The sequence below is a fragment of the Catharus ustulatus genome, chromosome 12 (assembly GCF_009819885.2).
Source record: "Catharus ustulatus isolate bCatUst1 chromosome 12, bCatUst1.pri.v2, whole genome shotgun sequence".
NCBI lineage: Eukaryota > Metazoa > Chordata > Aves > Passeriformes > Turdidae > Catharus > Catharus ustulatus.
In genome coordinates, this window is record NC_046232.1 from 4,082,177 (window position 1) to 4,095,629 (window position 13,453).

Sequence of the window (13,453 nt, forward strand, 5' to 3'; positions counted from 1 at the left end):
AGGCACAGGGGCACCTGCGTGGTGGGGGATGCTGTGGGTGACGCTGGGTGTGGGGGACGCTGGGTGTGGGTGACGCTGGGGTTGTGCCAAACGGAGGCGCCTCGGAGGGATCTCCCTCGTCCCAGCGTTGATTTTCATGTTTGGATGGACTCAAGGGGACCGCTGGCATCAGTCGAGGGGCTCTGCTCTGCCAGGAGAGCCTTCACCAGGACGAATCCCCCTCCAAGAGTGCGTTCCAATCCCTAAGAGCAGCACTCACTGCCAAGCTGCTGACCAGATTATTATCCTAGGAAAATGCATTATTTTTTAATCTCTTTTCCTCTTAAGACATAATTTTACCTTGGACGGGGGGGGGATGGGAGGAAATGGGCCCATTCCCCCTCCCTCTGTCACTTTGTCCTGTCCCTTCACAGCTGTTCCATCATTTTAATCTGCAGAGATTGTCTTTGTATTTCGGAAATGAAATGATTTCCCGCAAGCCGGGATTGGGGTTTGGATCCGCGCTCATTTTTCATGTGCGGAGAAGAAAAGAGGGAGGAATGTCTGTTAAAGCCAGGCTGGCCATCTGGAAGGGAGGTGCGTTGCTGATGCCATTAATTGCTCACTCCCCAAGGCCTGGAATGCGGCTGCAGTCAAAGGGAAGAGCAGGAGTGGGAGAGGGGCTGGAGAGAGTGAGGGAATGATGCAACTAAAAAAATCAATGCCTGCTCCATCCTCCTGATTTAGGTGATCAATGAACGCTTGCGTGCCTGTGTTCCGGGGGCTGAGAGCAGCTTTGGTATTAATTAATACCGGAAAAATCATGGAATCACAGAATTCCAGAACGGCTGGAGTCAGAAGGGACTTTAAAGCTCTTCCAAGCTCCAACCCCCTGCCATGGACAGGGACACCTTCCACTATCCCAGGCTGCTCCAAGCCCTGTCCAGCCTGACCTTGGACGCTTCCAGGGATGGGAATACTTCCAGGGATATCATTAATAGGATAAAGGGGAGGGAACTTTTGGGCACCAGCCTTTGGATGGATGAGCAAACAACAGTTGTGACTGGTGCTGGTACATATGGCTTGTTCCGAGCGTCAAGCCCGGCTTTTCCTCCTGCCAGACCCAAAGGATGGGGAGCAGAGCGGGAGCAAGGGCAGCGGGGTGGGTTTACTTCCTCGGTGGGATAAAGCAGCCGGGAATCATGGATGGAAGAGTGTCTGGGGGGCACCGTGGCTCCATCCACGCCGGTGTCCCCGGGGGGCTCTGAGGGCTCCTTCTTCTTCCCGCGGGGGTGGCACTCGCGGTGGCCCGGGGCGGGTCGGGACGGCGGCGGCTCCGCCCGGCGGAGGGCGGCGGGGCCGGGGGAGGCGGCGGGGCCGGGAGAGGCGGCGGGGCCGGGCGGGAGGCGGTGCTGCCGCCACCGTGCAGGGACACACACACCGGAGCCGTGCGAGCCCCGGTGCTGCAGCCCCGCTCTGCTCACGGCCGGGACCGCTCCGCCATGGGCGGCCGGGCGGCGCGGCCCCGCTGACCCCGCACACCCCGGGACCCCGGACTCCCACATCCCGGCTAGTCCGGCATCATCCCGGCAACTCCGGACTCTGCTGTCCCGGGAACTCAGCTCCACAGCATCCCGGCTCTCCGGGAACTCCGCTCCACTGAGCCCGGCTCCTCCACCTCTACTCCGGCATCCCGGGAACTCCGTGCTCCCCCGGCACGGGAACTCCGCTGCGCTGACCGCTGGTCCCGGCTCCTCGTGAATTCGGTACTCTGTCATCCCGGGAATTCATCCTCATCTCCTCCATAACCCCGTGCCCCAGCCCTCGGGAACCCATCTACCCCGCCACCCGGTGCTCCGTAACCCGGGACCTCAGCTCTCCTTCATCCCGGGATTTCATCCCCGCCGAGCCCCTCTCCTCCGTAACCCGGGACCTCAGCTCTCCGTCATCCCGGGATTTCATCCCCGCCGAGCCTCTCTCCTCCGTAACCCGGGACCTCAGCTCTCCGTCATCCCGGGATTTCATCCCCGTCGAGCCCCTCTCCTCCGTAACCCGGGACCTCAGCTCTCCATCATCCCGGGATTTCATCCCCGCCGAGCCCCTCTCCTCCGTAACCCCGCACCGCAGCTCCCCGGGGACTCGGCTCTGCTGACCCCGGCTGCTCATCACCCGGTATTCCGCCTCCGGGAAATTCAGCTCTGCTGCTCGTGGCTCCTCAGGAATTCGGTGCGGTGTGAGCTTGGCTCCGCTGATCCCGCATCCTCCATAACCCCATATCCCAGCTCCCCGCGGACTCGACCCCGCTGACCGCGGCTCCTCCCCGGGACCTCCTTTCATCTCCCCGGTTCTCACCTCATCCTAACCCCGCTCCCCGGGAGCCCAGCTCCGCTCATCCCGGTGTCCCTCCGCCCGATGTCCCAGCTGCCCAGGAGCTCATCTCCGCTGACCCCAGCCGCTCCATAACCAGGCTCTCCACAGCATCCCGGTGATCCCCTTCCCTGCCCATTTCTCAGCTCACCCTTACCCCGTTCCCCGGTGACTCCTCCTTTCCCTCACCCCCATCCCCGCCGGAGCCCCCCGGTGACCCCCGGCTGTCGCAGCTGCAGCCCCCCGGCCCCCCGACGGCGTGACCATGGCGTTCATGGTGAAGAGCATGGTGGGCGGGCAGCTGAAGAACCTCACGGGCGGCCTGGGCGGCGAGGAGAAAAGCGAGAGCGAGAAATCGCCGGCCGAGGCGCAGGGCATGACCCGCGAGGAGTATGAGGAATATCAGCGGCAGCTGGTGGAGGAGAAGTGAGTGCGAGCGGCACCGGGCTGGACCCCCGGGATCCCCGCGGGATTTGGGGTGATCCCAATCCCGCATCCCGCGCGTGGGAGATGGGGGGGAGCCGGCGCTGGGGACAGTCAGGGGGTTTGATGAGCCCCCTAATCCCTTAATCCTCTTCCTCGCCCGGGAGATGGGATTGCTTTCTCCTTCCAGGCTGCGCTGGGGGGAGGAAACTGTGGGAAAACGGGGTTTTTCAGAGAAAATGGGGGGTGCTGAGGTGGGGGGGAAGCTCAAAGCCAGGGATGGGGGGCACGGGTTCTTGGTAAGTGCCCCCTGTGCTCCGCAGGATGGAGAGAGATGCCCAGTTCGCCCAGCGCAAGGCGGAGAGAGCCACGGTCAGGTCGCACTTCCGAGAGAAGTACAGGCTCCCCAAGGTACGGGGGACACAAAGGGAGGCCAAGCTCCAAATGGAGCTCTGGAGTGAGGGGAAGGGACAAGGACCCCCTTGGCTGGCTGGGGTTTGAGCCTGAAAGCCCAAACGCAAATAAATTCCCCTCAAAACCATCCTTGTCCCCAAATTTTGGTCCCTTCGTTCCCCCCGGGCACCACAAATCACCAGCCCGGGACAGTGGGACTCCCAGCCTCGCTTGATCCCCCCTCTTCCTCGCTTTTCCCCCTAAATCCAGCCGGGTGAGGGAAAAGCACCTTCACCCCAGAGTCCCCCGAGCCGGGAGTGCAGCCAGGGTTGCACCTTCCTGCCTGGATCAGCCAGCTCCTCTGCCCGGATTATTTGGCGAACGTCTCCCACCTAAACTCCAATTTTGGAATTTCCGCACGATGAACGATTCATTGAAAACAATTTAATCAAGGGATAATTCAGCCTTTCTTGGAATTGTCGCAAGCTCTTCTCCCTCCCAACCCACCCTTTATTCAGGAAGAATCACTCGGTGGTGAATACTCCAAATTAGAGCCCGGCTAATATTAGTTCCAAAGGGGCAGCTAAGCCAAGTGAGATTGCTCTGATTGTTTGGTGTTGTTCAGCCAGCCTGGATTCACCCCCCTTATATATCCAGGAAATAAACGGATGGAGAATTTCTTTTACCCCCTGCCAAAAGCCAAGAAAAGGCAGAGAAAGAAGAGATGGAGATTTTTTTATTCTCCAGGGGAAACTGGGATTTGTTTGGATCTGGCCCCACCATCCTTTCACTGCCTCCTTGCGCTTGAGACGTCCCTTCTCATCTTTTGACAAGTTTCTTCTGCTCATTGCTGATCCCACTTGGCAGCCGGGCTGCCTCATACCGAGTCTCCCCGTGGCTCCCGGCTCGGAGCTGATCTCGACCGCCGCTGGGAGCAGTCCTTAAACATAAGCGGAGCTTAATTAGGTGCCTAAGCCCCCGCAGCGCCAGCTGGGCACCAGTTTGTGCCGGCGCCGCGCGTGGGTTCCGATCCCGGCTCTCGCTGCGGGTGCCCGGGCTCCCACCCTCACCCCGGGGACCTTCCCAGGTGGGAACAGAGCCCCAAACCCCTCCTGCGGTGCTTCCAGAAGCCCCATTCCCGCTGTGCCACCCCCCCTCTCCTGACTCTCTCCCGGCCCGTTCCAGAACGAAACCGATGACAACCAGATCCAGCTGGTGGGAGGTGACGTGGAGCTGCCCAAGGAGCTGGCAAAGATGATCGAGCAGGACAACGAGGAGGAGGAGGAGAAGAACTCGGTTATCGGCCAGCTCAGCAACATCCAGAACCTGGACCTTGATTCCTTGAAGGACAAAGCTTCGGCCACGCTAGAGGACCTGAAGCAATCTGCGGAGAAATGCTCCGTGATGTGATGGGGGCTGAGCAGGGAGGGGACGCAGCGCGGGGGCTGGCGGGGGCTGCTGCCTGCAGCGGGGACCCCAGCCACGTTGTCACCCCTGCCGCGTGTCACTCGGGTCCTCCTGAGCCGTGTGAGCCCTGTCGAGCCCCTGTGACCCAGATGTCCCTGATGTGTGGCTTTCGTTCCGTTCGCCGGGCTGAGCTTAGAGCCAAGAGCCAGCATGTCCCCCCCGTACCCCAAGGCCTCCTCCCCGGGCCCGCAGCCCGCAGGCAGAGCCCCGCAGGTTGCAGAGAACGGGAGAGCCACCTTGGAGTGTCCTTGACCTTGCAGCGGTGGCCACACGCTGCGGCTCTGCCTCCACGTTTCCGCTCAGCCTCCTAGAAACGACCGGGAGGCTCCGATTCGCCTCGCAAGGACGAGGCAGGGTGTGCAACACCCCCCTCCCCGTGTCCCCTAGCCATGCCCCGAGAAAAGACATCCCATCCCCGCAAGGAACAGCCCCCCCGTGCCCTTGAGGGCCCCTCCGAAGGAGCCAGCCGGGAAGGATCTGCCATACGATCCCGCTCATCCCTGCGGGAAGGGCGGTGCTGAAGCCTGAATTGACACCAGAGAGGAGCAAAAGCCCTCCCTGGTGCCGAGCTGAGCCCGCAGCAGCCCTTCCCCGGAGCAGTGGTGTCCCTCTCCCGGGATGGGATCCCGTCCTTGTTCCTTCCAGGAGCAGAACAAAGCCATGAGGGAATGTGTCCCCGTGCTCCCTGCTCGTCGTGCTGTAGTCGTGCTGTGCTCGGTTGAGTGTCCCTCACCTCCTGTGCTGTCCCCGTGCCACGGTACTGTTATCACCGGTGGAATAAATACCAGGAGATGTCTATGCATTTATTTTTCTCCCCGAGCTCTGTTTTTCTGGCTGAGTTTTCCTGTTTTCCTGGTTTTGGGGCGCAGGGACGGGAGCTCCAAGGAGAACTCCGTGGCAGCAGAATCCCCAAGAAATCTCTCCTGGTTGCGCTCGCGTTTGGGACCAAAGGGATGCTACAAGTTGGTTTAAAAGCAAACAAAATTCCCGTTTTCCCGGCAGATTTTTGGCTGTTTTAATAGAGAACCTTCAGAACGCTCAGTCTCACGGGCACTGCAGGGTGTCCAGCACACTGCTCCAAGCAAGGACATTCCCTGCAGGGACGAGCCCGTGTTGGTGCAGGTGTGATCCCAGCCCGGCAGCATCCCGGCAGGCAGGGGGCTCCTGTGGTGAGGCTTCCTGGAAAAACTTGGCATGAGCTGGGAATTCATCGCTCCAAATCCCTTGGTTAGCTGCAGTTTTGTTTTATAGGGGAGGATGGGAAACACAGGAGAGGGTGCTGGGAGATTATCTTGTTATTAATTATTATTATTATTGTTGTTATTATTATTAAGGGTGCTGGAGCTGCTGCACCAAGAGATTCCTTTCTACCCCCAGCCCCCGATAATCCTGTGCCAGGGCCAGGAGTTCTGGGAAACTCCCGATGTGCATCCCCAGGAGGACAGACAGACAGACAGACAGACAGAGGCAGCTCAGGTGTGGACACACATCCTCACCCCACTCCAGCCCCGGGAGACTCCAGGGACACCTGCTCCCACTAGATCCCAAATCCAGGGCTGGGAAGTGGGGAAAAAACGAGCGGGGAGATTGGCAGGAGCAGCTTTAGCTCTGCAAGGAGATCATACCTGATGAGGATCAGCCCGAGCTGATCTAATCCCGCAGCAGGAAAGGGATAGCAGGGCACGTTTAAATCCCACGGGAGAGCGCGATCCCACCACGGGGCCGGGGCTGCAGCCCCAAAACCAGCCAGGATCCTCTCCCACACCTTTTCCTTGCTCTGCCCCCCGTGCCCGACCCCTGGGCTGTGCTCTCCCGGCCCACGTGCCGCCACGCAAAGGCCGCGTGAAGCTCAGCGGGTTTATTTTAGGAGGCTCCATGACCCCCAGGCATGCGAAAAGCCAGGCAGCCCCCGCTCCCCCCGCCCGGCTCCCGAGACGTGTTAAGCCTCAGCAAAGCGTTCCCGGCAAACAGAAGCATCGGCGGCGCCGAGGATGCTCCTGCGAGGCTGCATCCCTGCTCCCAGGAAGGAGAGGATGGATGGGGGAGGAGAGATTGGGATGGAGAATGAGAGGTTGGGATGGAGGGATGAGAGGCTGGGATGAGGAGAGGCTGGGATGGGGGAAGGAGAAGCTGGGATGGAGGATGAGAAGGTGGGATGGAGGAGGTGAGGCTCGGATGAAAGATGAGAGGCCGGGATGGGATCAGAAGGCAGCCCCCTCCTGCCTTTTCCCCACCCACCCAGTTTTTAGTGGTTCCCAAGCATCCCTGCAGCCTCCACGCCACACGAGTGCTCCAGGCATCAACACACAGACTAAAAATCTTAAAGCAAAGAGTAAGTGTGGATTAAAGCAGAAAATGTGGGTTTTTTCTCCCTCTCTTTTACAGGCCTGATATAATTTCCTCACCTATGGGGCTGGGTTGGGATGGGTTTGTCCAAGCAAACTGGGAGATGCTGGTAAAAAGGAATTTTGTCCATAAAATAAAATACAGTTTATTGATCAAGTAACACAAATTTTATTGACAAAACTCCTGCCCTCCTGCACCAGCTGGCTGCAGGATCCTCCTCGTTCCCAGGGGTGAGTGTGGGATGAACGAGTGCTTTCCCCAGTGGATAAAGCATTAAGTGAGCAATTGTGAAAGAGCTGAAACAAATGAGCTGCCATGGAAGCCCGGGAATCTCCCTTCTCCTTTTTGCAGGCAATTAAACATCCCTGGGAAGGGGTGGCCCATCCCTCCACCCCCTGCTGCTCCAGCAGTCGGGATTAAAGCAGATTAGAGATCCCTGGGAAAGCCCAAGGTTGGCTCCACACACTGACCCAGCTCTCCCCAGCCCATCGGGTCTGACCTCACCTCAACCCACAGGCTGGCAACAATTTTCCAACCCCATCCCAAACCCCTCCCACAATCCAGCCATTCCTGATTTCCCATATCCCAACCCCATTCCCAATTTCCCACATGCCAACCATTCCCAATTTCCTACATCCCCAGCCATTTCTGATTTCCCACATCTCAACCATTCCAGATTTCCCACACCCCAACCATTCCCAGTTTTCCCCATCCCAGCCCCACTCCCTATTTCCCCCACCCCAGCCATCCCCAATTTTCCATCTCCCACAATTCCCAATTTCCCAACCCCATCCCAAACCCCTCTCACATCCCAACCATTCCCAATTCCCACATCCCAGCCATTCCCAATTCCCACATCCCAGCCATTCCCAATTCCCAATATCCCAACCATTCCCAATTCCCACATCCCAGCCATTCCCAGTTTTCCCCATCCCAACCATTCCCAATTTCCCCCATCCCAGCCATTCCCAAGTCACGGCTTTTATTCATGAAGAGAACACCAATCACATCGAACATCGTGGATTCTCCTCCAACCCAGCTGCCACTCCTGTCCCTCTCTGGGTGACAATCCAGCCCCAAAAGCCACTCCATGAGGGTTGGAAGATCCCTTTGGAAGGAACGGTTGGACGATGGCACGGATGGGACCGGACGCTGCCAGGCCAGGCGCCGCTCACTTTGTGCCAACTTCCACCAAAAACCCCAGTGCAGGAGACCCTCACAGCCACACACCCAGCACAAAGCCAGGCCACTCCAGCCTCCAACACCCCCAGGGGAGAATCCAGAGCCTGGTGCTGCCTCCGGGGGCTGGGGCTGGGCCGTGCTGGCGGCCGAGCGTGAAGGCAGATGCGATTATCCGCGCCGGCTGCCGCAGCCGTCCCCGGCGGCCCCGCACTCGCCACGGGCCGGGGGAGGACACGGGGGCTTAGAAAGCGCTTTACAGCCTCGGGATAGAATCTCTGCTCTGAATAATAATGATAAGAAGAATAAAAAAGGATGTGAAAGTGGCTCGTCGCGTCTGCCCGGGAAGCTCCGCGCTGGTTTGAGCACGGAGCAGCCGGCGCAGGGAGGCTGCCTTGGGAAGAGGTCATGGCTCAGAATGTTCATGGGACACCCAAAAATCCTCCCTGTGCTTTGCTTCAGCCCTTCTGCCCTCCCTCATGGCCCAGCCTGGCCCTTCCTCACCCGCCACAAAAATCCATTGGAGAAAACAGGATTTTACGTAACGGCTCGTGTTGTTCTGCTCCGTGTTTTCCACACATGCAAAAAAATGAAAAGATGGGAAGTGAAAACAAGGTCAAACCTTGCTTTGGCTGCCTTGTGTCCCCAGGGAGCACAGGAAGGAAAAGCACTGCTGGAGCAGAGGAGGGGACACCCAGCTCTGCTCCTGGGGGAACAGGGACAAGGATCCCCAGCCCCCCTTGATGGCTCCAGGACCCCAGGCTGGCTCTGGCTCCTGGGCTCGCCTGGGGACCCTTCTTAGGCTCAAATCACAAACCCGAGTGCGGAGGAGGTGGAGAAATCAAAATTAAAGTTTATTAAAGACAATAAATTACATTCCCTTGAGATTTTGAGACAAGTACCTTGTTTTCCAGGCCAACCTCAGCACCCCATACCAGCGACTCCTGGGAACATGATTTGGATGTTGGGGGTGCCAGGGCCCTGAGGAGTGGAGCAGGGCAGGCAGGATGCTGAGAGGGTGTCCCTGAAGGTGACTGATTGCTGCTCGTGCCCGGCTCCATCAGTACCTGCTGAGCACTGCTCACTGTCGTGACACTGATGACACAGCCAGCACCTGCCAGGCTCCAGGTTCAGGAAGGAAAAGCCTCATTCCCAGTGCTCCAGCAGCGAGAGGCAGGGAGGTATGGCTAGGCTGGGCCACTGCAGTGGGTGCTGGAGGCTGGATGCAGAGGTAGATGCCGGGCGAGGAAGGCACAGCGGAGCATCCCTGTCCACCCTCAGCTCCCGGCCGGATTTGTGCACCTGGGCCGTGTGAGCTCCCCCAGAATTCGGGAGGTGGAAGAACCACCCAGCCGAAAAAGCAGGGGGGATGTCCTGCCAGGATAAAAATACCCTTCCCATGGCAGCCAGCGGAGGGAATTAGAGTGGAATAACCCGCCCGCTGTGGCAGGGGAGGCTGCAGCAGCAGACGGTCGAGGCAGGGCTGGCAGGGAAATGAGCCAGCGCCTGCGAGAGGGGCAGATGGCCCCGCAGAGCCCCCGGGGCTGGGAGCCCCGGGGTGACCCTCCAGGTGTCATCCTGGAGCGGGGGACGGAAACCTCATCCCGGCGCCGGTGTCTCCAGGTAGGGCAGCGAGCAGCGTCCTGCGGGGCAGCTCCCGGGAGTCACTGCAAGGTACAGGCTGTGCCGGGGCACAGCAGGACTCACCGGGCTGCCTGTGCCGCTGCCGCCCCTCCCGGAGGGCTCCCGGGCTGGGGGAGACAGGGTTGTGTGGGGTTGGGATCAGGGATAGCCCCGTGGCTGTGGAGCTGGAGGAATATTCCCCCAGTCCCCTTGGGAAAGGGCGACTCACCGCTCCGGACAGATTCTGCCAGCGCCTCTTTGCCCATGGATTGTGCCTCCCGCATCTGCCAAGGGAGAGGGGACTTTTCACAGAACTCAGACTAGGTTGGAAGAGATCTTCAAGATCATCAAGTCCAACCCATGCCCTAATACCTCAACCAAACCATGGACTAAGTGCCATATCCAATCTTTTTGCAAACACATCCAGGGATGGTGACTCCACCACCTCCCCGGGCAGACCATTCCAGTACTTTATCACTCTCCGTGAAAAACTTTCTCCTAATATCCAACCTGTATCTCCCCTGGTGCAGCTTGAGACTTTCCAGCCTTTATCCTCCCCAAGTACGCTCTGGGGCACCCCCAGCCATCATACCTTGATCTGATCCTTCAGGTACTCGGCTCGGGCCATCAGGGTCTGGATCTGGTGGGGAGAGAGAGGACACAGTGCCTCTGGAGCCAGGCTACCAGGGACAGCTCGGGTGTCCCAGGGCTGGCACTCACCTCGGCATGGAGCAGCTCCCGCCGCCGCCCTGCCGGCTCCGCTGCAGGGGAAACGTGCCAGGGGATGAGGGATGGGAGCAGGAGCCATCCTGGCCCCAAAACCCCCTGAACAGTCCCAACTCACCAGCCAGGAGCAACAGCAGCTCCCCCAAGCTCTGCTGGTACAGTTCCAGGGCCTCACTGTCATCCCTGCCTTCCTCCTCCTGCAAGAGGCGCCGGGGGCTGGCTGTGGCTGGGGGCTGGCTGTGGCTGGGGGGATCCAGCAGCCCCCTCCCCTCCCCAGCAGGTGGGGGCTGGTTATGGCCAGGGGGATCCAGCAGCCCCCTCCCCTCCCCAGCAGGTTTGCAGCTTCCCCTTCCCTCCAGGGGTGAGGGGACCCCCCAGGCCACCCCTCACCTTGGTGATGGCAGCCGAAGCCACTTCCAGCGCGGCGCAGAGCCGAGGTTTGTCCTTGGCCATCTCTGCAAGGGGACATGGCTACGGGGATTGCCCAAAACCTTCACCTTTCAGCCCAAAACCACCATCCCTGCCAGCTCCAACACCACGGGGTGCTCAAAAATCGTTACCTTTAAGGAGCTCTCTGGCTGGGTTTCCTTTCTCCAGGAGGTTCTTGTTGCTGGAGGTGACCAACACCTTCAGCTCCTCTGCTCGGGAGATGTACTGCCTCACCTGTGCACATTTTGGGGTGAGGAGACCCCCGACATGGAGTGCAGAGGATGGGGGCACTGCCCTCACCCCCCCCTCCCCCCAGGGGTTTTGGCTCACCTTGGCCCGGATGGCTTCTTTGCGCCGCGCATCGCTTTCATCTGAGAGGAAAAACGACCAAACACAGGGGTGGGTGGGCTGAAAACTGCCCTGCCCTGAGGTGCTGCCCCCCCAAAAATAGCAAAAATACACCCAGGCCCCACATTACCCCCGGGGGGGGACTCACAGTGCAACGCTGGCACAAAATACTCCAGGGCTTTGCGGTAGAGGGAGAAGGCGGCTTTGGCGTCTCCCTCCTGATCTTTCCTCACTGCCTCCACCACCAGGTCGGTCTGGGGGACACAAGGGGGGGGTCTCAGGGCTTGGAACCCCCCCGTTCCCGGGAGCAGCCCCCAGCCCCTGCTGCTCACCGCCTTGCCCAGGCTCTCGGGGCCAGGGATGTGCTCCATGTCCACGAAGGGGTGAGCGAAGAAGCACTCGAAGGAGATGCGCTTCCGAGGGTCCCTCTCCAGCAGCTGTCCCAAGAGATCCCGGCATTCCAGAGAGAGCTGGGGCCGGCTGGGAAGCTGGGGAGGGAAGGGGCTGAGCCCAGTGACCGCTGTGAGAACCCCCCAGCTCCTCCAAACCAGCCCCACGTTACCTCCACAGCCCGGTCGCTGCGGATCTTCTCCTCCAGCTCGGCGAAGGAGCGGGAAGCGAAGGGTGGCTTCCCAAAAATTGCTTCTGTGGGGGGAAAAGAAGCGGTGGGGGGGGATGGAGAGGGGGAAACCAGCCCTGAGCAGAGCCCCCCCGGGGGCAATAAAAGCCAAGCCCACCGTAAAGGATGACGCCCACCGACCACAGGTCGGCACGGGCGTCGTAGTGCTGCTGACACACCATCTCGGGGGCCATGTAGAGCGGGGAGCCACGCAGCACGTGCTTCTCATCCCACGGGGACATGTACTGAGCAAAGCCGAAATCTGCAGCACACAGAGCTCGTGGGGCCACGGAGAGAAGGGATCTGCCCCCTCCCAGCTGCTCCCAGGGAGGTGGCCTGACCTGCCAGCTTCAGCTGGGGGTTCTCCGGGGCGCTCAGGAGGATGTTCTGCGGCTTCAGGTCCAGGTGGGAAATGTTGTGGTCGTGGAGGAACTTCAGGGCGCAGGCTGGGTGGGTGGATGGGCACGTGATAGCACAGCCCTGCGCCCCAAAACCCTCGGGGAGGGTCCCCAGCAGAGGCAGAGCGGGAGGCAGGCGGGGTGTCCTCACCGAGCTGCTGCAGGAAGACGCGTGCCACCTTCTCGGGGAGCATGCGGCGCATCCGGATGAAGTGGGACAGGTCCCCCCCGGCGCAGAACTCCATGATCAGGTAGATGTGGTCACCGTCCCACTGCCAGGCAACAAGACCTCACCGTGCCACCCCTGGCAGTCCCACCCGGACCAGTTTGCCCAGTCGCTGGCACCAAGCCTCACGGATACACCCTTGGGAAGCAGGCATGGATCCAAGCCAGAGTAGTTCTGGCTCCCCGAGAAGCCCCCAGCCCACCTGGAAGTCCTTGAGCTCCACAATGTTGGGATGGCGAATGGTCTTGAGGATCTCGATCTCTGTCAGCAGGTTCTCCACCGATGCCCGGTTGAGGCTCCTCTTGTTGACGCATTTGATGGCCACCACCTCACGCGTGTCCCTCTGCCGAGGAGGGGGGACAACGCTGGAGCCCCCGACCCAAAGAGCCCGCCGGGTGGGGAGGGAAGGGACCCCTACAAGGGGATGGCAGGTGCCAGGCGGGGGCTGTAGGGGCGGTACCCCAAGCGGACAGCCGGAAAAGGGGGTCCCACGGAGTGAGTGGGACAGACTGGGGAGCAAAAAGACGACCCCGGCGGCGGGCTCGGCCCTACCTTCCTGTAGGCCTTGTAGACGGTGGCGTAAGTGCCGGAGCCGAGGGGCTCGGTGAGGATGAACTCGTCGAGGCGCGGCGGGGCCCAGCCGGCCCCGGCCATGGCCCCTCCGGACCCCCGGTCCGGCACTCGGGGCCCGGGAGCCGCTTCCGCCTTCCCGGCGCGCCACGGCTCAGGCCACGCCCCCGAGGACGTGACCACGCCCACTCCGCGCTCACCCCCGGGAACCAAGTCACGCCCCTTGGTCCCATCCAACCCGCCCCTGGCCACGCCCCCACCGACAAGCCACGCCCCCCACAACCATATAGACCACGCCCCCTGATCCGCCAATCAACACAAACCACGCCCATAACCATCCCTCCACCCCCCACCCCCCCA

At 60.6% G+C, this 13,453-nt stretch overlaps 2 protein-coding genes across 6 annotated transcripts; one reads left to right on the forward strand and one right to left on the reverse strand.

Moving 5' to 3' along the window:
* Positions 1-1,418: 1,418 nt before the first annotated feature.
* CPLX3 (complexin 3) lies at positions 1,419-5,435 on the forward strand. Its single transcript, XM_033071156.2, has 4 exons — positions 1,419-1,745; positions 2,580-2,772; positions 3,093-3,180; positions 4,348-5,435. Exons 2-4 carry the CDS (start codon positions 2,612-2,614, stop codon positions 4,570-4,572), a joined length of 474 nt encoding a protein of 157 aa, XP_032927047.1. The 5' UTR covers positions 1,419-1,745; positions 2,580-2,611; the 3' UTR covers positions 4,573-5,435.
* Positions 5,436-8,987: 3,552 nt separating this feature from the next.
* On the reverse strand, positions 8,988-13,231 carry ULK3 (unc-51 like kinase 3). Of its 5 annotated transcripts, XM_033071130.1 has the most exons (16): positions 13,076-13,231; positions 12,726-12,866; positions 12,449-12,569; positions 12,241-12,345; positions 12,018-12,161; positions 11,843-11,925; positions 11,613-11,768; positions 11,429-11,534; positions 11,263-11,303; positions 11,064-11,166; positions 10,894-10,958; positions 10,622-10,700; positions 10,498-10,538; positions 10,370-10,417; positions 10,007-10,061; positions 8,988-9,835 (listed from the first exon to the last, which is right to left on the reverse strand). In XM_033071130.1, exons 1-16 carry the CDS (start codon positions 13,175-13,177, stop codon positions 9,819-9,821), a joined length of 1,407 nt encoding a protein of 468 aa, XP_032927021.1. In that variant the 5' UTR covers positions 13,178-13,231; the 3' UTR covers positions 8,988-9,818. The 5 variants fall into 5 exon arrangements, 3 of the variants coding, with proteins under 3 accessions (XP_032927021.1, XP_032927020.1, XP_032927022.1); XM_033071129.1 differs by lacking the exon at positions 10,498-10,538; XR_004419238.1 differs by lacking the exons at positions 8,988-9,835; positions 10,007-10,061; positions 10,498-10,538 and having other exon boundaries at positions 10,377-10,417; positions 10,894-10,974.
* Between the last annotated feature and the right edge of the window lie 222 nt (positions 13,232-13,453).

Coding starts and splice junctions, on each gene's coding strand:
- CPLX3 (XM_033071156.2), top strand. CDS start 2,612: ATGGCGTTCATGGTGAAGAGCATGGTGGGCGGGCAGCTGAAGAACCTC. Junction 2,773..3,092: donor CGGCAGCTGGTGGAGGAGAA/GTGAGTGCGAGC, acceptor TGTGCTCCGCAG/GATGGAGAGAGATGCCCAGT. Junction 3,181..4,347: donor AGAAGTACAGGCTCCCCAAG/GTACGGGGGACA, acceptor GGCCCGTTCCAG/AACGAAACCGATGACAACCA.
- ULK3 (XM_033071129.1), bottom strand. CDS start 13,177: ATGGCCGGGGCCGGCTGGGCCCCGCCGCGCCTCGACGAGTTCATCCTC. Junction 10,418..10,621: donor GCTGCTGTTGCTCCTGGCTG/GTGAGTTGGGAC, acceptor TCTCCCCACCAG/ATCCAGACCCTGATGGCCCG. Junction 10,062..10,369: donor ACCTGAAGGATCAGATCAAG/GTATGATGGCTG, acceptor CTCCCTTGGCAG/ATGCGGGAGGCACAATCCAT.